General features: G+C 40.1%; 1 protein-coding gene across 1 annotated transcript in view; it reads right to left on the bottom strand.

Moving 5' to 3' along the window:
- Positions 1–26640, bottom strand: part of Dgkk (diacylglycerol kinase kappa) — a 118582-nt gene extending 91942 nt beyond the window's left edge. The window contains exon 1 of the mRNA XM_070025730.1: positions 25858–26640. Within this exon, the coding sequence (XP_069881831.1) occupies positions 25858–26640 (783 nt within the window). The remainder of the gene's footprint in view (positions 1–25857) is intronic.
- Between the last annotated feature and the right edge of the window lie 234 nt (positions 26641–26874).

Here is a 26874-nt window from a genome sequence, read left to right on the forward strand (position 1 = left end):
TTCCTTACACAAATTTCCCTGGTAACCACAATAGAGCCTGTAAAATTGACTTTAGCCTAAAAAGTATATACTTTTTAAACATTTTCTTCCATAAATCATTGAAAACATGCATATCAGCCTTTTGAGATGGAAACAATGGACATATCTTGTCATTCATGCTGGAAATGTGCTACAGATGAGAGTGATGACCAGTCATGTATACACATGGCTATAAATATACAAACCCTATCCTCTACACACAAACCCTATTTTTGAGACCAGTCTTGTCCATTACTTATGCCATGTGTTTTCATACCTTTGTAGCTAAGATTCATTTTATGTCTTGGAAGCTTTTCTTCATCTTCTAGGCTTCTCAGGATGTTACCTCTTACTATGCCTGCTGTTACTTTCTAGTAATTGTATATCATTCATACAGCATTGAATCAGAAGAATCAAGGTGTGGTGGGAACCTGGATGTTGCTGGCATAACTTTTATATGGCTCTAAGTGGCAGCTTTCCACTGCATGTCAACTGTGGACAGATTGATTCTGTTATAGGATAAAATGTAAGCTGGGTCTGCTCATACTTCCCAGAGATACAGACCTGTCTCTCCATAACCAGTTATAACCATTTGCTTGGAACTCAGATTTTATTTGTGCCAGTTCTGGGGCTTGAACACAGCATCCTCTACTCTCCTTTTGAATATTTCTTCTTGAAGCTGGTGCTCCACACCTTGAGCCACACCTCAGTTTCTGGCTTCTTGTTGGTTAATTGGAGATAAGAGTCACATGAACTTTTCTGCTCAAGCTGGCTTTGAACTGTGATCCTAAGATTCCAGCCTCCTGAGTATCTAGGATTACAGGCATGAGCCACCAGCACCTGGCTAAATATTATCATTAAACTACTAAATCTAAGAATTGTCCATAGGACAGGCAATATGTTCTGCCATGATCATCCTCTATGACATCTCAAGGATTCTTCATGCCATGGATTAAATACTTGAATCTCTTGTGGTCTCACCTCTTGGTGGATAATTAGTTGTACAAGAATCATCTACTCCTAGGATCCCCAGGATCTTGAACACATTTTCAGGGCAGCCAAAATTAATGTCACGGTTCAGATTTCTTAATATTAGCAAGTGTTACACTACCAATTACTAAACAATATACTTATCCGCCTAGTTTTCTGCTCACTCATATCATTTCATATGTGGGAGATGTGGCTCAAGTAGTAGAGCTCCAACCATGAGTGAAAAAGCAAGATGAATGTATGAAGCCCTGAGTTCAAGGCTCAGTACCAGTAATCCTATGTTGCAGTCACAAACTACAAGGCAATCCTTGTTTTTGGTGGTTGATTCAAAACAACTCTTATCAAAAGAGGTGGTAGAGGACCAATAAGCCAGTAGCTCATGCTTGTAATCCTAACTACTCAGGAGGCTGAGATCTGAGGATTGTTATTTGAAGCCAGCTAAGGAAGACAGGTCTGTGAGACTCTTCAATTAAGTACTAAAAGAAGCTGTAAGTGGAGTTGTGGTCAAAAAGCTGTACATGGAGCTCTGGTTCAGGTGGTAGAGTACTAGCCTTGAGCAAAAAGAGCTCAGGGACATCTCCGAGGCCCTGTGTTCAAGACCCAGTACCTGTAAAAACAAAACAAAACCACTCAATAAAGAGAGAGAAATCTCTGCTCTAACCCTGTCTCCATATACTTTACATTTGTCATTTTTTCTTTGTCTTTTTTTTATAGGTTTCACTTTTTAGCCTAGGCATCCCTCAAACTTCCCATCCACTTGCATCAGCCTCCAACTTTATATGGACATTATATTTATTTTAAAGCTATGCATTGATTTACTGAATTTGTAAGGCATCCTAGATACTCTATGATGAGAAGTATGCTTATTTACAAATGGATAAATAAGAACTGAGTGATTAAAGGATATGCCTCAAATCACAAAGGCACACCTAGGAGTAGAATCAGCCTCTTAAGTTGCAATTCTGAGCGTAAACTACTACACTAGTGTGTTTTTAATCCTTTAAGCGCTATAGAACTCTTTGACAATTCTTATTTTAGGAAGCCAAAAGCCATTTAAAAGATGAATCATTACAAATATTCAAAATCAGCTTTTACCTTTTAAAAAAGACAATAATTACAACTACCTTAAAACTGTATCTCATCTTAAGTCAATAGTTTGGTTAGCTTTAAAGAAAATAATTAGTACTAAAATGAAAGCAGGTGGTCCCCATTTATTTCATTTTGGTTAAAGGAACATGAATAATTTCTGGTTTAAAAACCTTATACTAATAAGCTTGAGATGGGTTAGGGATTGCTTTTTAGTCAGAGGCCTTGAACTTGAAACTTGAATCTTTAGTCCTTTAGCTTTTGTTTTCCTAAATGAAAAATAAGGATGGAATTGATATGGTTAATTCCAGAGTTAGGTGAGCATTCACTGATATAGACTATGGAAAATGTGGCCAGGCACTGGTGGCTTATGACTGTAATCCTAGCTACTAAGGAGGCTGAGATCTGAGGATCATGGTTCAAAGCCAGCCTGGGCAGGAAGTCTATGAGACACTTAAAAACCATTAGAAAACCAGAAGTAGTGCTGTGGTTCAAGTGGTAGAGTGCTAGCCTTGAGCTGAAGACCTGAGGTCCAGCACCCAGGCCCAGAGTCCAAGCTCCACGACCAACCAAAAAAAAATTTAAAAAAAAGAATATGGAAAATGTGAAAACATTTTGTAAGGCTGTAGAGTATGATACAAAAATCAAATGACAGTCTAGAAAACCACTATATTTTATGGTTATCACATGCTGAATTTGCAATGTCAGCATTTTAACCACATAAGGAGGGCCAATTAGGAGTAGCACCTTCTACATGCATGACAAGACTTTCCAAAGATATGGCAATCGTTCCCTCCCTCCCTCCCTTCGTCCCTTTCTTCCTCCCACCCTCCCTCCCATCCTTCCTTCCTTCCTTCCTTCCTTCCTTCCTTCCTTCCTTCCTTCCTTCCTTCCTTCCTTCTTTCCTTCGTCTCTCCTCTCTCTGACTCTGTCTCTCTCTGTCTCTCTCTAGTACAGAGGCCTGGGCACTGTCCCCTAACATTTTTGCTCAGAGGTGGCACTCTATCACCTGAATCACCACTCCACTTCCAGCATTTAGCTGGGTAATTGGAGATAAAAAAAAATATCACATATTGGGGCTGGGAACATGGATTTGTGGTAGAGTGCTTGCCTAGCATGCATGAAGCTCTGGTTTGATTCCTCAGTATCACATAAACAGAAAAAGCCAGACGTGGTGCTGTGGCTCAAGTGGTAGAGTGCGAATCTTGAGCAAAAGGAGGTCAGGGACAGTGCTCAGGCCTTGAATTCAAGTCCTGGGACTGGCAAAAAAAAATCTCACATACTTTTTCTGCCTGGGCTTGTTTCAAACCGCAATACTCAGATCTCAGTCTCCTGAGTAGTTAGTATTAAAAGTATGAGCCACTGACATCTAGCAGTTCCTCCTTCTGTTGCTTCTCCTCCTCCTCTCCTCTACCTCTCCTTTGCAGTATTGGGGATCAAACCTTACCTCTTAAGCTTGCTAGCAAGCACGAGAACTGAGCCATATCCCCAGACTCCTGACATATGCAGACGGCAAAACTGAGTCTCCTGAATACTACTGATTCAGTATAGATGCTGCTTTGTGTAGAAATTGGTCCTGTTTGAAATGGACAAGGAAACTGATCTTTTCAGACTAGGTAATTTCTGAAAGTCAATCAGAAGTTACTGAAAAAAATTACTCAAGATCTCTTTTATTTGTGCTGGTACTGGGATTTGAGCTCAGGACCTGAGCACTGTCCCTGAGCTTGGTTTTTTTTTTTTCAAGGCTAGCATGCTACCACTTGAGCTATAGCTCCACTCTTGGCTTTTTGATGGTTAACTGGAGATATGTGTCTCATAGACTTTCCTGCCCAGGTTGGCTTTAAATGGCAATCCTGAGATCTCAGCCTCCTGAGTAGCTAGGATTACAGGCAGAAGCCACTCACACATGGCAAGATCTACTCTTTAAAATAATTTTAAACTATTATACCTTTTTCTTCTCCTTTATCTTCTAGTAGTTCAACCTCTAATTCAAGTATTTTCTCTAAACATCATTTGCCTACATTTATCTCTCTTCTCTCATATGATCCTACTGATTTAGTTTTATTGCTTTTGATGCAAATGGAGAGTACACATTTTTCCACCCTGCCTACCTTTTATTGAAAAACATGCACACTTTGGTTCTTTAACCCATAAGTTCTAGTCTCTCTTTAATCACTGCCTTGAGCTTAGCCTCATCAACACCTTGAACTCAAATTCTCCAAAACTGAATTCCTAATCTCTTCTAGTTGTTACTTAAGCCTGATCTTAATTTTACAACTATAGACTACAAAGTTCAGAATTATCGTGGGGTTTTTTTTGGTTTTGTGTTTTTTGTGTTAGTACTATGGCATGAATTCAAAGCCTGGGTACTGTGCCTTAGCTTTTTCACTCAAGGCTAGTGCTCTACCACTTGAACCACAGATACACTTTTAGCTTTTTTGGTGGTTAATTGGAGATAAGAGTGTCATGGATTTTCCTACCAGAGCTTGCTTCAAACCACAATTCTCATATCTCAGCCTTTTGAGTAGCTAAGACTACAGGCATGAACCACCAGCTCCTGGACGGAGTCACCTACTACTCTTCTCTCCCTAATCAACCAACTGCAAACCAAATCCTAACAGCATCTTCTATAACTTCTTCCTGTATCTATTGCCTTAGGTTTAAGTCCTCAGTATCCTCTACCTAGACTGTTACTTTCTTGAGAGTCTTCTTTCTAAAGCATTATATATACTGACAGTTTTCCTTAATCTGAACCTGATCATGTTGATTTCAATCAAAAACCTTACAGGATTCTCTATTACTTAGTGAAGAAAACACATATTCCTTCTCCAGTCATATAAGTACTTCTCCAATGTAGCTCCTGCCTGACTTTTCCAACCTTTCTTGCTAATGCACTAAAACTTCCAATCATACTTGTGGGATTTCTGACTCTTCCATGTCTATGTTCAAGGTATTCTGTATGTATAATGGAAGTCTTTTCTCATGTCCATTAAAGTCCTACCTACTCTTCAGTAGGTAGGACTGCTTCAGACAACCTTCCTAACTGAATGGCTTTCATTTCTACATAGCACTGTTCTTCATCACTAGTAAACCATCAGTAAAGATTTACATAATTAAACTCACATAAGTGCAAGCAGACTTTAGGAAACTCACTGCTTGTGGAAATGATACAGGCTAAAATATGTTAAGTAGGATGCTGAGCAAGGAGTTAGCAACAGGGCTCCTTCACTCCTTTGTATGCTTCAAAATCTCTCTCTCTCTCCTCTTCTCTCTCTCTCTTTCTCTCTCTTTTTCTCTCTCTTGCTCCCCCTCCCTCCTCCCTTTCTTCCCTCCCTCTCTCCTGTGATTCTACAACAGGCCCATATTTTATAAAATAGAATACCTGCTCCCCTAAATCAAATCTCTATTGGTGCACATATGCATGCCTACTGGGCTATTCAGCATTTGGAATACATATATCTGGGTATGTTTCTCACAGTGAATGTACCAGTATGTATTTGTGGCTGCTTGAGCCATTAAATTCCTGTTTTGATTCTTTGTTACACATGTCTGTTGTAAAATGGTGCTCAGATTAAATGTGATATGAAATATAGTGGGTACTTCTAGAAATCAGTTCTGAGCATATTATTTCTTGGATTCTAGGAAGTTGTCAAGGAAGCCATTGTATTTACTCGTAACAAATTAGTATCAAAGTCAACCTACAAGACACTTTTGGCCAATCATGAAAAGATAGAGTTTCCTAAAGATACTTCACTTTAATTTGTCACATTGATTTTGTTAGAGTAAGGCTTTTGACTACTATCTGCCATAAAATTGTTAATGATGATAAACATCTATGATGTTTATGATCTATATTGTCTTAGGAATGCTTCCTTCATATAGAGTCCAACCTACATAACTATGTGGTAATCCTGCCCTGCAGAAATTCTGTGAAGGGTAGACATTTTCTATTTCACCTTAAAAAAAAGCTGTTTCCTTTTGTTTGGATACAAGATGACTGTTTGAGTACTGTGCCCTCTGAATTAAGATTCAATGTTCTTTTTATAAAAACTAGGCTACTTTCAACATCATGGGTGTTAATCTTATCAGAGGCACTGGTAAAACAAGTTAAGACTTTTCCTATAATTAGTGAAAAGCTATTTTGGACACAGGTTGGACTGCCAAAGGAACATCAAAGCTTAGCTGCTACTTCTCAGTTCTTAGGAAAAAGAGAAATCTTGGAATAATCCCACTGACACCTAGTTCCAAATTCAAGTGTGGACTCCAAGAGAAATTTAATACGAAAGTAATGGGTTACATTATAATTAAATAGATTAAATTATGATTAACAATTAAGATTAATGAAAACAATATCACATGATAGTTATTTGTTTATACTTGCTGTTTACAACAGCATAAATAACCATAAACATGTGTATATAAATATAACATTCCCAAATTTTAATAGCATTGAATATATTAACAAATTTCCTTTTTGTTTTTCTTGAGAACTGTCTAGATAGTTTATTGTTTTCATTTTTATCAAAATTAACTATGTCTATGACTGAATACTAATAATTCAAGACTATATAATCAGAACACAGCTACTTCAAGTACATAAAGTACCTCTGGGAGTCACAGCTCTCTGAGAAGATAGAAGACAGCTCTGCCTGGTATCTACCACCTACTTGTAAGGCACCTGAATTGCTAAGTCTATTTTTTGAGAGCTGAATATATTAAAACATATCTACTTAATTAATCATATAATGTTAAGAGAAAATATCATGGTCCATATAGAAATGACACTAAAATAGACTAACATTTTCCATATTTTTATTTTTATTTATTTATATTTTTATTGTGAAAATACTGTTCCATATTTTTATTTTTAAAATATATAAGATCTAATTTTTCAGATGGATATTTGAGATGTTGGATATGCCAGTTATCCTGATCTTTGGGTAATATATGGGAATATAAAACTATTCCATAAATATATACAAGTACCATGTCAACAGTAAAATTTACTTTTTCACCTAACCTTTACAATATTTTTCTAAGATAGTTATGCTATTATATGCTACTGTACTACCTAGCATACTAAGTGCCTTGTTGTTATACACAATTTGGTGATCTCAGTATATGGCACATGAGAAAAGTTTGCATCTGGTGTTCTGGGAACCAGAGTAAGGGTATCTACCCCACATAGGGTACTATTGAAAGCTTACAGGAGGAAATACCTGAGCTTAATCAATGGTACATTTTTAAGCTTCATTTGAAAGAGACATAAAAGGGTAAACAAAGGAGGAGGCTACAATGCTTGATAGGAAATGTACTCATTATCTTGCCCATGTAATTGTAACCCCTCTATACAGTATGTTCACAATAAAAAAAGGAAAAAAAAGAGACATAATCCATGAGAAGAGCAAGCCATTTAACTTACATTGCAGGACTTCCAAAGTAGAACCATGCTAGAATCAAAGAGAAGTGACTCTTAATCTAAGAAAGAGTCACCAGGTGCTGGTGGCTCATGTCTGTAATCCTAGCTACTCAGGAGGCTGATATCTGAGGATAACGGTTTAAAGCCAGTCTGGACAGAAAAATTCCTGTGAGACTTTTATGTCCAATTAGCCACTAAAAAAACTGGTAGTGAAGCTGTGGCTCAAAGTGTTAGCATGCTAGCAAGAGAGCTTAGGGATAGCTCTCAGGCCCTGAGTTCAAGCCCCATGACCAATGAAGAAGAAGGAGGAGGAGGAGAAGGGAGGAGAAGGGAGGAGGAGGAGGAGGAGGAGGAGGAGGAAGAGGAGGAGGAGGAGGAGGAGGAGGAGGAGGAGGAGGAGGAGGAGGAGGAGGAGGAGGAGGAGGAGGAGGAGGAGGAGGAGGAGGAGGAGGAGGAGGAGGAGGAGGAGGAGGAGGAGGAGGAGGAGGAGGAGGAAACGACGACGACGACAAACCTTTAAACCACTGGCCACAGTATATCATTGAGCCCCATGAGAAAATAATATATTTGAGAATGTTTTATATTGGTGTGCCTGGCAGGCACTTGTATTTGGATATTAGAAAATTCAAGCACACTTAAATAACCCAAGCCTACAGCTTTCTAGGACAGCTAATTAGCACCTATACTACAATTCTGGCAACCTTCAGTTCTTAATTTTGTGGTTGCTATAGCTTGCTACAGGAAGATGTACTACATAAAAATGAGGTATCAGCTCAAACTTCCTCAGATACCAACTTTAAGAGGCCTGAGTCATTCAAATCATTCCCCAAAGTCCTTCAACTACCCAGAATCAGAAAAAGTACTGCTAATTAAATGTGCAATTAGAGTTTATTATAACTGCCACACATTCGTTTTAAGTCTTAACACTACTTTGTATTTTCTTTGTCCTGTTTTTATTTGGCTTAATCGTCCTGATATACACATAATTCTGTAAGATATATTCTTTCTGGATGAAAGAGTATAAATTCTCAACAATAGATTCAATTTATGTACAGTTGACTCTTTTATAAGCTTAATGTATGCATTATAGTACACTAGGGTACCTTACAAAATCAGTGTGTAGGCTACATTTATGCCCACTTATAGGACTTGGAACAAGTTTGTTGTTTTAAATGTTTATGGAGGCTTTTACTACATATTTTAAATTATCTCTATAATTTACTTGGTGTGCTGTCCTTATTCAGGAACACAATCCTTAATAATAATGTTTCTAATAATATTTCTATAAGCAAAAGGAACTGTAATGCAAATCTACTTTATAGGATAATTCTAACACATTTGGGGGAGGGCAAGAAAAAGGAACTTTCAAAAATGACTGTATTGAAAATAGGCTTTTACTATGTTCTAGAATATGACAGGCCAAATTTTAGATTTTGATTTCCCTCACCAATATGCTCCTAAGTCACTAGTTTTCTTGCTAAAGAGACAGGAATAAACAACCCAGTGGGTTGCCTACTGCATTATTAGCCTAAAATAAATAATTAGGAATATAATTCCATTACAACCCTATTTTTGCATAGAAGAAAACCAATGAAATACTAGTTGTTTGTGTTAAATATCAAGTTTCATTTATGATTTCATCAAGAAAAAACTAACAATATACCACTAAAATGTTTTAAAAACATTGAAAAGCTGATGCTCAAAGACCCTTTTCAGTACATTTTATAAATCTATAATAGTGATTATATGTTTCACTGGATTCCCGATATGGTATCATATTTTCATTGTGGAAAACACTGAGATATGAAGTAGAAAAAAGTATCTTAGAGAAAGTAGACCAGACTTACAAAAAGTGAGATATGGGTCAAAGAAGGCCTGAACCAGTAGAAAAATGGCACTATAATTTGTAATTATGGCCAAGTATCAGTGGCTCATGTCTGTAATCCTAGCAATTAGGGAGTCTGAGATCTTTGAATCATGGTTTGAAGCCAGCCTGGGCAAGAAAAGTCCATGAGACTCTTATCTCCAAAGAAGTAACCCCCAAAAACAAAGCCAGAAGTAGAGCTATGACTCAAGAGTAGAGCATTAGCCTTGAGCAAAAAAGCTTAGGGACAATACCTAAGCCCTGAGTTTAAGCCCCAGGACTGGCCAAAATTGTAATTATGTTTGCCTACTTTAGTTTTATTTAGGTTTAAGTGACATATAAACACTGGAATATTCATTTTTTAATTATATGCCACATCAGGACCCCCTCCAGTTCAGCTATGTTATACCTATCAATAGGCTTCTAATGATTACATCATCAATCAGATATATAAAATTGTGACAATTTTCTTCATAGTTTCAGTAAGATTTGTCCCATTAACTTTATTTTCCATAATATTTCAATATGTGCTTGTGATTCTATCAAAATTCCTTTTATAATTTTTTTCTTTGCAGTCCTAGGATTGGAACTCTGGTCCCTGTGCATACTAGGCAAGCACTCACATCCCCAGCTCCAAAGAGTACCCATTTTTTTTGAGACCAGGGCTCACCATGTAGCCCAGGCTGGCCTCAAACTCCCAATGCTCTCTGGAAGAGGATCTTATAATAACTATCCATCAGAGCTTCACTCTCTGTCTCCTGGCCCTGGCCTTACCTGTCCAATTCAAGCACAACCTCACTTCTACTGCTTAATTTTATTTATATATCTATATTTTTATTTCCATAAAAAACACCCCTCAGCCAGGCACTACTGGCTCACACCTGTAATCCTAGCTACTTAGAGGAGGCTGATATGTGAGCATCGTGGTTCAAAGCCAGCCAGGGCAAGAAAGTCTATGAGACTCTTATCATCAATGAACTTCCAAAAAGTCAGAAGTGGAGCTGTGTCTCAAGTGATAGAGCACTAGCCTTGAGCAAAAAAGCTCAGGGAGAGCACCCAGGCTCTGAGTTTAAGCTCTACCATCAGCACTTCCCCCCAAAAGCCCACTTCATATCAATGTCTCCCATCAAAGATGGGAGAAATTCTTTAAAAGTTTAGTGCTGAAGGGATAATGGAAAAGCAAAGTAAGACCTTTTCAGGGATTTCTAGTGTGAGGAAATCCGAGAAGAAAGCCATTAGCTGAGTATTTTTATTCCATGTGAAACCAAAGTGAATCCCCACCACCACAAGGTCTGGAGATCTTGTCATCAAGTTGAATAAATTAAAGCAGAAGAGACTACATCGACATCAAAACGATCATTTTAATGAGTTTTAACAGTCAAATAGCATAAGCAGTTTGCTTCCAGAGGTGGAGGATGGGAGAAAGGTAGAGCAATATCCAAATTTGGGGATAAGAGAAAAGTTATGTTCTACTTCATCTGACAACAGGGAAATTGTCACTGTAAGCATTAGTTGAGGTTAGTGAGAAGGTTACCAAGTGGTTAACTTTTTGGAAAGCAGGAATCTCATTCTGTAGCTTCATTTACTTTTTCCTTAACTGTTGATGCTTAGTTCTTATAATAAAGCTGTATAGTATTTTCCTTCACACTACACTACAGGGAATGTGTATAATGATGTAAATAAACCATGAAATAAGGTTGGAGGTGCATATTAAATGTAAATTATACTTATCAAAGGAAAATTAACACTAAAGGTCTTTATCAAATGGGATGCTGAAACTACTACTGTTAGAGTTAACGTTCAGAGAATGGCACCCTGGTATGAAAGCTAGGAAGACTCAACTGACAGATACCAGGGCTAATAGAAACAGTCTTGGGGTTTCAAGTCTCTATACACAGTCAGTAACTTAACCAATTTTGTTCAACAAGTACTATTAATTTTCTGCCACAAAAAAAATCTCAGAAGAAAACAGGCAGATACATGAGCTGCAGGAGAAAGCAAATTAATGAATAGGATTAGGAAGGTGCTAGTTAAGTCCTATAAGTAGTATTTTCATCCTCCTTCTCTTCTTGGAGTGGTCCCCAGGACCCTGGCTCTTGTTTTGGAAGAAATCTGCAGTTTGGGGCCAGGGAGCAGCAAATATACCTCTCAGAATACCAGTTATTGATTAGGAATCTTCTGGCTCTGGCCCTGTGCTTGAGGGAAAAGAAGTGTGAATCTCTGTCCCTTGGGGCCAATATCTCTTTTGTAGGCTCTTTAAAGCTAGAGGCTTAAACACTAAATGCCTATAATGCTTTGGAAGATGAAAATCTCTAAGTGCTACCCAGACAAGGCTGAAGAATATGATCTTACTCAATAATGTATTACACTTGCCTTTTAAAGTAGATGAATTGAATATTCTATTTCCTTATAATAATTGATAATGTCTTCACACATATTTTCCTTCACAGTAGGAAGTATCCAGCTGATCATGATATGGTAATTGTATTAGAGACAAGGACATGAGTAACTTTTTGCATGTGGTTAAAAGTGATCCAAACAGAGGCCCAGAAATTTGGGCCAGGCCTGGTAGCCTAAGTTTCACCTGTAATCATGGCTATTTGGCAAGCAGAGATTGGGCAAGGTTTAAGACCAGCCCTGGCTAACTGCAAGATACTACCTGAAAAATAACTGAGGATTTAAAGGGCTAGGAGCATGGCTCAAGAGGTAGAATACCTGCCCAGATGTCAAACACCTCTATGACTTAAATTTACTTTTGGGAACTTAATAGTGGAAAGATGGTGGAGTTCATTCTAGATCCTTTTCTCCAAGGGCAAGTCATAATAGCTAGACAAATGACATCTGTGTATCCAAAAAGTTGAAATCTGAGATAAAACTGACATTTTTATATGGGAGCCTCTAAAATGCTGTCTCCAAATACATTTACTCATTGCTTTACATAGCACATCCATACCTAGATTTCAAGTATATTTCTCTCTCTATATATATATGCACATATAATTTTATTGTTATTATTAAGGTGTTGTGCAAAGGAGTTACCATTTCATAAGTCAAGTAATGAGTACAATTCTTTTTGAGCAATGCCACCCCTTCCTTTGCTTTCCCTCAGTTTTCCCTTGCCCACAAGTTGCATAGCTCTTTGTCCAAATCAAGTACTTGTTTACCAATGAAATCATATAGGAGTCAGATGAGATAAATTAATACATGTTTCCTAAAAACAGTGTATACAATGACTAAGTTACAATAATTACATGTGTGGGATGGGTGAAGAGAGGAACCACTCAAGAAGAGGAAGGCTATGACACAATTGTATATGACCTGAAGTCTTACTATGTAGACTAAAAGTATATATTCTAAGAAAATAAAAGGAAAAATATAGCATGATATTAAAGGTGATTAACTGTCAGAGGTGGAGTGCTAGAAGATTTTTATTTACTTTTTGATACCTTCTTGATTTTTCCACATTTTCCATCTTTCCTTTTTTTATACTGGTATCTGGGCTTGAACTCAGGGTCAGGGTACTCTCCTTTAGCTTTTTCACTGAAGGCTGATGCTCTACCACTTGAGCCACACCTCCACTTTGAGCTTTTTAACAAAATTATAGATAAAGGTCTCACGGATTATTTTTTGTGTGCCATCCTGAGGCTTGAACTCAGGATCTGGGCTCTGTCCCTGATCTTCTTTTGCTCAAGGCTAGCATTATGCCACTGGAGCCACAGTTCTACTTCTGGTTTTTTTTGTTTTGATTGGAAAAATTCTCACAGAATTTCCTACCTGGGGTGGCGTCAAACCATGATCTCAGCTTCCCAAGAAGCTAGGATTACAGATAGGATGAACCACTGGTGCCATAGCACATTCTCTATCTTTATCACATTAACTTATTTGTTTGAGAAGAGGTATACTAAGAGGCTATTAATAGTGACTATCTTGGCAAAGCATCTGGTAAAACAAATAATCACTACATATTTTCATGTTTGTTTTGGTAATTGAGTCTTTTACTTACCAGTTTGATTTAAAATAAGTCTCACCTATGTGATTTTGTTGAATAAGAAATCCTCAATGTTAGCACATGGTAAGAACATGGCACATAGAGCAAGTATTACATTCAAATTTTAAGTAGCAAATGAATTTTAAAGTTTGGAGAGTTAAATGGGCACCAGTGACATATACTTATAATCCTAGTTATTCAGGAGGCTGAGACCTGAGGATCACAGTTTGAAGCCAGCCTGGGCAGAAAAGTGTATGAGACTCCTATCTCCAACTAACTACCAAAAAGCCAGAGGAGAGGTGGCTCAAGAGTTAGCCTTGAGCAAAAAAAGCTGAGAGACAGTGCCCAGGTCTTGAGTTCAAGCCCCAGATCCAGCACAAAAATAAATGGAGGGCTAAAGTATGGCTCAAATGATAAAGTACCTGCCTAGCAAGTACAAAAAGACCCTGAATTCAAACCTCAGTACCACAAAAACAAACAAACAGAAAAACAGAAAAAGAAAAACATTGAGTCTTGTTTCTTGTGTGTGCTAATAGTGGGACTTGAGCTCAGGTCCTGGTGCTCTCTCTCTTGGCGTTTGTGGCCAAGGCTGCAACTCTATCACTTGATCCACACCTCCATTTCCAACACTGAGTCTTACTCTCTGCTTAAAAATGACTTGGATGTTTTAATAGGTCTGTGAAAATCAAGTCCTTTATCACCCTACAAGAAGAGACATCAAAAACAGCACATAAGAGGACTGCAGCAAGATAGTATGTCAGCCCATGAAGGAATTGGCTAAGCATCCTCCCCTGCTAGGTAGGGGCATGTGTCTTATTGTAAGTAAATAGCAAGATTGTCACTACTATAGGTTTTATGATCAAGTCTTGATTCTCATCAATTTTAGAAGAAACAAGGATGCAAATAAACTATAAGTCATTTCTGTTTAGTCTGGAAAATAGGTATGTGGCTTTTCTCCCAGCAGGTTTACCTTCCTCATTCTTTCTCCTTGAACTGAGTCTGACTTTCCTGTGTTCAGCCAATAAAAAGGTAAGAACAACTGAACCTGGAGCAGAGGGAAGGAAGCCTGGGATTAGTAAATATGTAAACAGCTGAATTTGAGGCTCACTGGCACCCGCCAAAAATGGTATATATTGCCAAAACACTGGTGTCTCATACATGTCATCTTAGCTACTCGGGGCTGGGGGTGGGGTGGGTGGGGGAAGGCACTGAGATCTGAGAATCATAGTTCAAAGCCAGCCTGAACAGGAAAAGTCTGAGAGGCTTTTATTTCCAATTAACCACAAAAAGCCAGAAGTGGAGCTGTGGCTCAAGTGGTAGAGCACTGGCCTCAAGCAAAAGAGCTTAGTGACAGTGCCTAGCCCCGGAGTTCAAGTCCCAGGACCAACACAAAAAATGGTATGCATTGCCTTTCTTTTGTATAATAATAGTCTGAGTCTGTGGAAGGGATAGGTGGAGAGATGGATTTTGTTTAGAAGACAGGCCTGAAAGGACTTTCTCTTTTCTCTTTGTTTTTGAAAAATCTTATTAAAGCAAGAAAGTTCCAAGGTGTTGGTAAGATTATGACCAATTTGCTTTGGGTTAAAAGGATTTCTCTTTTTTTTGCTTATCTTTTTTCCTCTTAGGTGTGTAGAGAAATAAAGTCCATCCATTGGTTTTAGTGAAATTGAAAGAATTTACAATAAGATTTTTATTTAAAGTATATACCTGTGGTGGAGCAGTAACTCTTTGCTTGCAGTGGAATTGAAGAAACAGTCCTTTTCTTTTCTTGGTTGTGGGGCTTGAACTTAGGGCCTGGGCACTATCCCCGAGTTTCTTTGTGCTCAAAGCTAGCACTCTACCACTTCAGCCACAGTGCCACATCTGGTTTTTTACTGATTTGTTGGAGATAAGAGTCTCCAGGGACTTTTTTGCCTGGGTTGGCTTCAAAGCAGTATCCGGAGATCTCTGCCTCCTGAGTAGGTAGGATTACTGGCTTAAGCCACTAGTGCCCAGCTGGAGCAGCTCTTTTTAAACCCGAAGGACTTCCATTTGAAAAAAATAGAAGCTGAGCATGGGATCACACCTGTAATCTCAGCACTCAGGAGGCTGAGGCAGAATTGCCTTGGCTACAAGCGTAGTTCCAGGCTAGCCTGGACTACATAGAGAAACCTTATATTTTAAAAAATGAAAAGAAAGGTTTGGAAAGCAGTATGGAGGTTCCTCAAAAGACTTCACATAGAGCTCCCCTATGACCCAGCAATCCCACTTTTGGGCATTTACCCAAATGTTTACAAACAAGACCATACTAAAGCTACCAGCACAACTATGTTTATTGCAGCATTATTTACCATAGCTAAGATATGGAACCAACCCAGATGCCCCTCAGTAGATGAATGGATCAAGAAAATGTGGTATATATACACAATGGAATTCTATGCCTCCATCAGAAAGAATGACATTGCCCCATTTGTTAGGAAATGGAAAAACTTGGAAAAAATTATATTAAGTGAAGTAAGCTAGGCCCAAAGAAACATAGGTCCCATGGTTTCCCTTATTTGCAATATCTAGTATATGTATGAGTCAAGCGGAAAAGGTCAGATAATGTGATGTTAGGAAAATGAACCCTTAGATATGTATTTTAATGTTTTTTTCCTTTCATGCATTTGTTTCTAACGCATTTATAAGATTATCTCTTTGTAGTTTTGTATGTCCCTCCCCCACAGTAAAACCCCTGCTTTCACTATATTTGATGTCAGTATAACTTGTAGAGGAGATGGGGAAAAACAAGTCGTTTAAGGATACGCTGGACGTGTTGCAACAATGAGAAGTACAAGTTGTCATGTCGAAAACGAGCTTTACAATGTTGGTGGGGGGGGAGGATGGGGTTGGGGGGGAGGCTGGGAAGGGATGTGAAGGGTAAACAAAGGAGGAGGCTGCAATGCTTGATAAGAAATGTACGCATTAACCTGCCCATGTAATTGTAACCCCTCTGTACAGTGTGTTCACAAAAAATAAAAATGAAAAATAAAAAAAAATGAAAAGAAAGGTAAAAGAAAGGGATTATGAAAAACAGCTACAAGTGAGAACCCCTGGGAAACCTTCCAAGGGTTTTTTTTTAAGTTTTCTAACAGAAATAAGTTTTTGGAAGAAATTATATTAGGAATACCTCTCCTTGACAAAAAATTCTTTTTCTTTTCTTTAAAAAACAATGAAGGCTGAAAGATAATGTGTCCCTTAAAGAGGCTAAAGACTTTTTGCCTTATTGTACGTAAGGCTGAATTGACCAGAAATAACATTAAATGTCTTCAAGAAGATAGGTGTGGAGTCTGGTCAACGTGGCTCATGGCTCCTCCCCCTGGAGGGAAATTGTGAGGTTTGCAGTTATAGGCAAGCATATGTAAAAATCCAGACCTTCAACAAACAACTTTGGCTTGGTGGTGTGACCAGGGAAGTTATTTGAAATGTAATTGAAGCAAAAAGGAGTGGAGGCTGGCATAAATGATAGAATGCTTATCTAGCAAGTTTGAAGTCTGAGTTCAAACCCTAGGAATGCCAAAAGAAGACCCTGAGTTCAGTCTGGAAAAACAAAGGAGAACAAAGGGTATGTACATGTGTCAGGGGGTTCTGAGAAATCCTCTTGCTTTATCTTTTTTTTTTTCTTGTTGATTGTGGGGCTTGAACTCTGGGCTTGGGCGCTGTCCCTGCGCTCTTCAGCTCAAGGCGAGCATTCTGCCACAGCACCACTTCTGGTTTTCTAGTGGTTTATTGGAGATAGGAGTCTCATGGACTTTCCTGCCCGGGCTGGCTTTGAATCGTGATCCTCAGCTCTCAGCCTCCTGAGTAGCTAGGATTACAGGCATGAGCCACCCCTCTGGCTGTCTGACTGTGTACCTATTTTTCCATGTTTAAGATAAAACCCAGGGCCCTGAGCACACTAGGCTCCACCACTGAGACACACACACACACACACACACACACACACACACACACACACACACCAGCCCCTTTTATTTATTTTCTCATTCCCAATCTCCTTCACTCCTTCTTCCCTCTCCCTTCTTTCCTTTCTCTCTTCCCCTTCTTGATAGGTCTACTTTTGTAAATTCTCTCTCAAACCTCACCCTCCTCTGCAGTATTCCTCTTTGCATTTTGTCACTCTTTCCTTTGATTTATCTCCCCATTTTCCTTCCTCTTGTTCTCTATTCCCCTCCCTTTCTCTATCCCTCTCCCTCTCTTCCCTATTAGCTCTCTTTCCTTGTTTCTTTCCCTTTCTCCCACCCCTTCCTCTTTTGAATCTTCGTCTCTCAGGAACACATCTTCTTCTTACAGCTCTGTGTCTGCCTTTCTTTATCTTTCTCTTTCTTATACCTCTTCCCCTTTCTCTGTCTCTGCCTCTCACACCTCTTCCTCTTCTCCTTATCTGTCTCTCTCCCACCTCTTCCTCTTTCCTCTGTCTGCCTCTCTGTCTCTTCCTCTGTCTGTCTGTCTGTCTGTCTGTCTGTCTGTCTGTCTGTCTGTCTGTCTGTCTCTCTCTCTCTCTCTCTCTCTCTCTCTCTCTCTCTCTCTCTCTCTCTCTCTCTCTCACACACACACACACACACACACATTTTATTATATTTTATTTTATTTTTGTTTTGCTTGTTTTTGTGCCCATAATGGAGCTTTAATTCAGGGCCTTGAGCTTCTCTCTCTTGTTTTGAAAGAGAAATTCCATAACTTTGGGGGCATTTTTGTTTCCTGAAAGTAGAAAAAAATTAATCCTATTCATGTTCTGCCTTCTCCCCCCTGACTCCCACCATGCCCCTAAAATGTGTTCACTTACTTTGAGAAAACAATGGAGGGGCTCTGTGGAGGCTGGGTATGCTTTCCCTTAAGTAATCATTCTTAGCTTTGTTTCTCCTCTACTTTCCAATTTAAAAAAATCTATACTAAGAATAAAACATGTGACTTTTGGTCAACTGTCATTAGAAGAATTTGCTTCATTTTTTTCACCTTTAAAATAAATGACATTTGTTTACCTTGTGCTTTGACAGTAAAGTTTGAGTTTTGTGAGATTGGAGGACTTTTCTTTGAGAGAACTACGTTTTTATTTCATTAATAATATCTGTGCTGTCAGTACATGCTTTTTCTTAACAATTATACTTTTAGAACTGGGAAGGTGGCTCAGTGGTAGAGTGCTTGCCTAGCATGCATGAGGCCCTGGGTTGAATTCCTCAGTACCACATAGGCAGAAAAAGCCCAAAGTAGCGCTGTGGCTCAAGTGGTAGAGCGCGAGCCTTGAGCTGAAGAGCTGAGGGACAGCGCCCAGGCCCTGAGTTCAGACCCATGATGACAAAATAAATAAATAAATAAATAAATAAATAAATAATGATACTTTTAGATTAAGCTCCTCCTTGGTCACTTTGGGGGCTTTTCTTTGTTTCTTTTCCCTCTTGCATGGAATTAAAATTTCAAGACATTTTATAAGATTTGCATCCCACCTTTAATATTTCTTTACTTTTTAAAATTAAAATGAATGTATGAGGGGGACAGTATAATTCATTGGTTGGTGATTTTAAGAGTATCTCTCCCTGAAAAGCTTTCCTTTTACATTTTTCTTTTAAAAGTTAAAAAACTTATTTCTTTATTTGTTTATTTATTTATTTTGTAAAGCCCTATCCCTAAGAAGCTCTCTTGTTTGAAATTATTCCTTCAATTTTTTTCAAGTTCTTTGTTTATTTACATTTTTGTGGGAGAATATTAGTAAGCTTTTGGGGGGATTTGTTTTGGTTTTGCCAGTTCTAGAACTTGAACTCAGGGCCTGGGTACTGTCCCTGAGCTCTTTTGCCCAAGGCTAGTACTCTACCATTTGAGTCATAGCTCCACTTCCAGCTTTTTGGTGTCTAATTGGAGAGAAGAGTCTTGTGGACTTTTCTGTTCAGGCTAGATTTGAGCAATGATGCTCAGATCTCAGCCTCCTGAATAGCTATTATTACAGGTGTGAACCACTGGCACTTGTGATAATAGGTTTATCTTTAGGTTGGGAATATGCTCTAATTCTTTTACTTTTTTTTTTGAAAAGAGAGGTAACTCATATACTATACAATTTATTGGTACAATCCTATGAGTCTTAGTGTATTTTCAATATTGTACAAGAATCAACATCATATAATATTAAAACATTATTATTACTCACATTATTATTACTTCCTTGTACCCCTTAGCCATCATCCCTTTATTTTCATCCATTTCCTTCCAGACTCTGGCAGCCACTCATTCTTTTCCACTTCTAAAGATTTGTCTATTCTGGACATCTTGTAGAATTAGAAGAAATAATGTTAAGGAGCTTTAATGAAGTTGATGTAGCTCCCCTTTGGAAGATTTGTCTTCATCCCCCAATTTGTACTAGGAAATAGGCATGAGAAATGGTATACAAATAAAGTTTATAAATTTCATAAGTTTTAAAGATTAGAAATAGTGTTTAACATGGTGATTTTTTAAATCTGGGGAGATAGCTCAAGGAGTAGAGTACTTGCCTAGAAAGTCTGAGGACATGAGTTCAAATTCCAGTACCACCAAAACCAAATAAATAATTTCTCATTTTTAAATCATTTTTCTTTAGGAATAGATGCTTCATAAGCTTTGATGAGGATAAAAAATACTCCCTTTAGGATTTTTTCTGATAGTTTGCATGCATGTGTGTGTGTGTGTGTGTGTGTGTGTGTGTGTGTGTGTGTGTGTGTGTGTTTGTGCTAGGACTCAGGTTTAAACTCATGGCCTTTTGTTCTCACTGGGCTCTTTTGCTCAAGGCGGGCATATCATTTGAGCCACAACTACTCTTCTGGCTTTTTGGTGGTTGATTGAATGTTAAGAGTCTCTTGAAATTGTCTGCCTTGGGCTGGGAAGGTGGCTCAGTGGTAGAGCGCTTGCCTTGCATACCTGAGGCCCTGGGTTCGGTTCCTCAGCACCACATAAGCAAAAAGAAAAAAGCCGGAAGTGGCGCTGTGGCTCAAGTTGTAGAGCGCTAGCCTTGAGCTGAAGAGCTGAGGGACAGCGCCTAGGCCCAGAGTTCAGGCCCCACGACCCGACTCCCCCCCCCCCAAAAAAAAGAAATTGTCTTCCTGAGTTGGCTTCAAAACACAATCCTTAGATTTCTGCCTCCTATGTACCTAGGATTATAGGCATGAGCCATATAGCCTGGCTCTTTTAATATTTTTAGTACCAGTCCTGGAGCTTGAATTCAGGGACTGGACACTGTCCCTGAGTTTTTTTTTTGGGGGGGGGTCGTTGTGGGGCCTGAACTCTGGGCCTGGGCTCTGTCCCTCAGCTCTTCAGCTCAAGGCTAGCTCTCTACCACTTGAGCCACAGTGCCACTTCCGGCTTTTTTTCTTTTTGCTTATGTGGTGCTGAGGAATCGAACCCAGGGCCTCAGGCATGCAAGGCAAGCACTCTAACATTGAGCCACCTTCCCAGCCCATTGAGCTTTTTTTCTCAAGGCTAGCACTCTACCTCTTGAGCCACAGTTCCACTTTGGGTGGTTTTTGTTTTTTTGTGTGTGTTTGTTTTTTGCTTTTTTTTTTTTTTTTTTGGTTGTTAATTGGAGATAAGAGTCTCTTGGACTTTCCTGACCAGGCTGGCTTTGAGCTGTGATCCTCAAATCTCAGCCTCCTGATTAGCTAGGATTATAGGTGTGAGTTGCTGGTGCCTTGCTCTTTTACAAATTTCAGAGGAAGCATGTTTCATTACCTACAGTGACTATGCTTTTCTTTTCTTCATAAAAACTCATAAAATCGTTTATCTAATTTGAGAATAAGTTTTATTTTCTTTAGTGAGGATGGGGCATCTCCCTTTATGAATGATTGCTTTTTTTCTTTTTAAAGAAATTCTTTTTTTTCCACTGAGGAAATTACTGTCAATGGTCTTTGGAATGGTTGAGTACCCTATTACTATCTTCAGCAATATTTCTTTTTTTTTTTTTTTTTTGTCAGTCATGGGGCTTGAACTCTGGGCTTGGGCGCTGTCCCTGCGCTCTTCAGCTCAAGGCGAGCACTCTACTGCTTGAGCCACAGCACCACTTCCAGTTTTCTAGTGGTTTATTGAAGATAAGAGTCTCACAGATTTTTCTGCCCCAGGCTGGCTTTGAGCTGTGATCCTCATATCTCAGCCTCCTCAGTAGCTAGGATTACAGGTGTGAGCCACTGGTGTCCGGCTTCAGCAGTATTTCTATTTATTACCTTTCCAAAAAAAAAAAAAAAAGAGTTTTCTTTGGGAGTAATATATCCAAGGTCTTGTGTGTCTTCTCTTTCTTTCTTAGGCTCCTGTTCTATGCTGGTCCCCTCTGGGAACATTAGAAATAGAGTAGCAACCATTGCCTTAGAAAAAGTTAGAGCTGGTGAAATCTGAGCTAAAATACTATTGTTAGACAAATGAGGATCCTGTATGTCACAGAAAGCCATATATTGGATATTTTAAAAATTCATAATACATATAATAATCAGTACATCCTATTAGCAGTTGTTATAATCTTTGTTGTTCTCTACCATACTGTCTTCTTTGGGAGATATAAAGGGTTAATGTTGCAGAGAAAAGCATTCTGTAAATTGTAAAGTAATACACTAGTAGAAAAGATTATACAGCCCTTATTGTAATGTCCCTGAGTGGTTTCTTGGCCTCTATAGATTTTTTCACCTTTCCTTGGAGACGCTTTAGGAAAAGGCTCAGTCTTTCCTTTTAGGCTGCAGATTGGCAGAAGCTGCAGTTGTAAATTTCTGTAAATGCATAATAATTGTACACTCAGAAAGAAAAGACCCACTGACCAAATACCTCATTATCTTTTCTAGAACATCCTGCAGCAAATATCCAGGAGCTCTCTGAAAATACCAAATAAATCATATGGTACCATTAAAGCTTGGCAAGGAAGGGGATAAAGGCTGGGAAGAAAGTAATTCCATTCTGCCCTTCAACAGGTTAAATATCTGAATCTATAATTCCAAAGCTGTTCATAGTCACTGCAGAAATTTGGTTCACTTAGGGAAAAAAATTATTACCCACTCCTGAAACAAACATCACCATTAGTCTGCTGCTGTCATGACTGCATAGGATAAGGACACTTTGCAAACCATTAAATTTTTTAGTAGTTTGTTTCTTAACTATGGTTCCATTGTCCATTCTGAAAAAACTGACTGTGTCCTTAATGGCTATATATTATTGGATATTTAAATAAGTGTATTCTTTTAACTCATAAACCGATGAAATACATTTTTATTCACTTGCAGCACTATACTTTATATTGCTGGAAATAGAGTTAATAAGTTTCAAGCTTCAGTAAATGTTTCCTGAGCAATACAGGGAGACCATATTGTACCAAGCACAGCGAAAATCCTACTTTTGATAAGCTCACAAATAGGTAAAGTAATAAAATGTTCATACCAGACATTACATAAACAACTAATGGCTACTTTACATGAAAATGTGTGTCAAAAATACCAGTTTTATGTTCAAAACCTGTTATGTTTTAAGAGTAATTGTAATTACTATGTAGTCATTAGTAGGAGTATACATATTCCTTCCCTCTCAAATGAATGCCACAAAAACATAGTTCTCCCCAAATTTTCACCAATCATTTGTTTGGTGTGATCATAATTTCATATGTACTCAAAATCCAATAAATAACAATACAAACTGTTTTTCTTCAAGCATAGCTGAAGGGGAAGAAACTAATATGGTCTACTTCATATAAAACCCATCCCTCCAAGAGAGTGATAGCATTGTTAAAGAACCAATTCTCATGTCCTTATTTATACTTGCTGCAACCAGGTGGGAGACCATGGCTCATTTCCTGGGAATCAAAGCATTTTAGAATGGAAGAAATAGACAGGTTTGATTCATAGATTGTGTTACCCTGGTAGCTATTTGAAAGAAAATGTAAGCCCACTTTAGTCAGTTTTTACTCTTATGCTCAGCAAAGGATTCCAACAGCAGGATCTGAAACCTTACTGAAATCCCTAAAAAGAACAGAATACAGGCTTAAAGGTTTATTTATTTACTTATTTACTGCAATACCAGTCAGCAAAATTACCTGGCATAAATTTTCAGTCTTATTCAAACACTTGATTTTGCTCATTATTTTCTTTTGAATTCTCAGGCTAGTTTCATGATTATCATGTAGGTATTCATTGTATGATGCAACTTGTATTTTGTTTTATTTTCTGATTGTGTGTGTGATTGTTTTTCCCCAAGTTGTCCTCAAGGAGGCAGTGTTTGAGAATAATGTCACTCCAGCTAAGATGGCAACCTGTTTGTGTTAAATGTTAAGATCAAGTCAGCTGGTTGCAGGTGGATGCAGAAAAAAAAAATGGTGCTATCACTGAAGATCAGCTATTCCCCAGTGCACAAGGGAGCAACTGCATAGCAACACGGAGCCTACTGGAGAAGGGTTGGGCTCCTAGCAATGTAAGCATTTGCCTAAATCCTTCAAAATCCTCCGGAGCCATCCATTAGTTAATCAACATGACAGAATTGTTAGATAGGATTCTTAACTCTGTTCTAGAGATAAATGATTCAACTAGTGTCTGGCTCTTCTGGTGACCAAGTCAAAATACTGGGGTCTTTGTCTCCTACCAGTGCTGCCAGTGTCTCAGCCAGCTGGTCAGCACATCTATGGAGAAGAAGCTAAACCAATTCCCCTTTCCTTAATCCTCCCTATCTGTCTGGCAGACATTTTCTTGTTAAGCTGCTAGGAGATGTTTCCACACTGAAAGATAATTTTCATTGGGGACAAAGGTGGCGGATACCTTCCAGAGGTCAAAAAAGGATGGTTTTATAGACAATCCAGGTAATTGAGGTGTCAGTTTCTTTGCCAGTTTTCCCAAATTTCACTTAAGATGGCCACAGTTCAGGTGACTGGCTCATCTCCCTCCCACCAACTTAATTCAAACTCTTCCAAACGACTAGAGCAAGCCCCAGGATTAGAATGAACTCCCTGTGTAGCTACCCCACTGTTCCTTTTCTAGAAAACTCCACTGAGAAAGGTATTTGCAGGAAGGAGAAGGATCCATCCCCTGGTGAAAGCAGATATGAATTTTGTTTTAATGTCTGAGTTTCCTACTGTTCATTTTATTTATTTTTAAAAATGTGCATTTTGTTTTCTGTGAAACTTTTCTTTGCCCTAGCTTTCCACTTCTTTGTCTTTTTTCATTGCAAATTAGATGTTTTGCATCTCCCCCACCCCACCCCAGAACTCAGGAAGCAAGCAGCACTTCCATTTTATGATTTCAAACTCTACTCCTCTGTCTCCCCATCTACATTCTACAGGTGTGCATCCTCAGCTAAAGGGTTCCCTAACCACATCCCTAAGCCCAACTAAGCAAGCAGATGGACCAGCATTGTTAATGTGTTGTTATTTGCATTTGTGTGTTTCCCCTTATTGGAAGCTAAAGTGAGGTGTATATATGCATAAACCACAGTTTCGTGAAACAAAGTTTAGAAGAATGAGTAGGGGGACCAGAAACACCAAAAAAGTCTTCCACTGGAAAATGTACAGAAGGGGAATTTTAATATTCAGGGTCAACACAAAACCTTCTTCCCCCCTCCCGCTTGGGCTGTTGTAGGAGGTACCTTCACTTCCCCCTCCCTCCCAGCTAAGTGCCACGTTTTCTAAGACATCACTGTAGACTGAAGGGTTTCCGTTACAAGCTCTTAAACCCCAACTCTTATTTTTTAATCTTTTAATCAGGACTCCAGTTGAACCATTCTAATTGATCTTGGTGCAGGATTCCAGTTGCGGGCTTGTGATATATCACTGTATCACTGCATTTACCTGCTGGGAAATCCTGCAGACAGATGGAATGGTGGCTTCAGCACACACACTCTAGCTCTCCCCCTCCTCCCAGCGAACCCTGCCCATCCCCTGCAGTGCGCGTGGGCGCCGCCCATCCCCATATCCCCATTGGGAGTACCAGCTCCCAGCAGCCAGCCAAGGTGCTGGACACCTCCTTGGAGCTTCGCCAGCTGTGCCTGGGTTGAGGCGCCCCCTCCTCAGTGGCAGGAAAGGGGCCAAGCAGACAGTGGCTTTGTAGCTTGGGCCTCTGCGGCAGTGACCATCACTAAAACTCGTGTCCCACTGCCCCCACTCAGTACCATCAGTTATGTATCCAGGTCAGCTACAAACATTTCACATCTCTTGAACCCTCCTCTCCCCCAACCCGCTATCCAAGGGCGTCTTCTACCATTTTCAAGACAGAGGCACTCAGGGCACTGTGGCTCCCTCCCGGGGGCAGGGGGGATGGGGGGAGGCTGCCCTCTCTCCCAGCTTTGCTGTCACTATCCCATCCCTAGCCCTAAATAGCCCACTCTCACTTCCCACATGTTGCTTCCCGCCTTCCAGTCCCTTCCCATTCCCCCATTCCCTCATCTTTCGGAGCATCTTGGTCCACCAGTAGTGGCCAGGTTGTAAGCAATACCCTGAGTCTAGCAAGCTCCATAGCCACCCTACCTCCCTTATTTCTTTCCTTCATCCGTTCTTTTCCTTACCTTTATTCTGGACCATGTCACTGGCGTTCGGGGCGATGGCAATGGCGAGGTCTTTAGTCCCCTCTCTTGAGGGACCACTGGACACTGCAATCGGCATGGTGCTGGACTTGGCTTCAGACAGGTTTCTGGAGCTGGTTCAGGATAGGACTCTAGGCCCAGCTCCGTGACAGGTTCTGGGGCCGTCTCTGGAACTGTTTCTGAGACCGGCTCCTGGGCAGATTCTAGGACTGGCCCTAGGATAGGCTCTGGGGCCGACTCTGCGGCAGATTCTGAGACTGGCTCGGGGACAGGCTCTATGGCTAGTTCGGGGACCAGCTCCGGGGCCGGCTCTGTGGCTAGTTCAGGGACCCGCTCTTTGGCTGGTCTTGTGGTTAGTTCGGGGACCGGCTCCGGGACCGGCTCTGTGGCTAATTCGGGGACCGGCTCTGGGGCCGGTTCTGCGGCAGGTTCTGGGACCGGCTCCGGGGCCGGTTCTATGGCTAGTTCTGGGACTGGCTCTGTGGCCAGCTCTGTGGCAGGATGGGTGTCTAATTCTGTAGCTGGTTCTGGAGTCGCCTCGGGACAGGGTCCTGGAACAGGCTCTGGACAGGGCTCGGGTTTGGGTTCTGGCGAAGGCTCAGAGAGCGGTGGAGGAGCTGGTGGTGGAGGAGCGGGTGGCGGAGGGACAGGCGGTGGAGCTGGCGGCGGTGGCGGCCACGGCGGCGGTGGCTCTGGGGACTCTTCGGGCTGCTCTCCATCCTGAGGCGGGGCAGTGCCTTGGGCCGCATCAGCTTCGCGGTCCATAGCTGCACACCGCCTCAGGTCTGGGCAGCCTGCGTCCCTAAGCTTGGAGGGCTAAAGAGCCCTCGCGCGCCCCACCCACTCCAGTCTGACATCCCCTCGCGGGGTGCCAAACTTTCACCCGCCGCGCTCCATGGCTGGCTCCGCTCTGAAGTCTAAGCTGGGGGCGCAAAGCGGCTGTCTGTGTCGGAACACGCCCCTCGGTGAGCGCACACCTCTCCGTAAGCAGCCACCAGC

Source organism: Dipodomys merriami, unplaced genomic scaffold (assembly GCF_024711535.1).
Source record: "Dipodomys merriami isolate MVZ:Mamm:240054 unplaced genomic scaffold, mDipMer1.0.p SCAF_171, whole genome shotgun sequence".
Lineage (NCBI taxonomy): Eukaryota > Metazoa > Chordata > Mammalia > Rodentia > Heteromyidae > Dipodomys > Dipodomys merriami.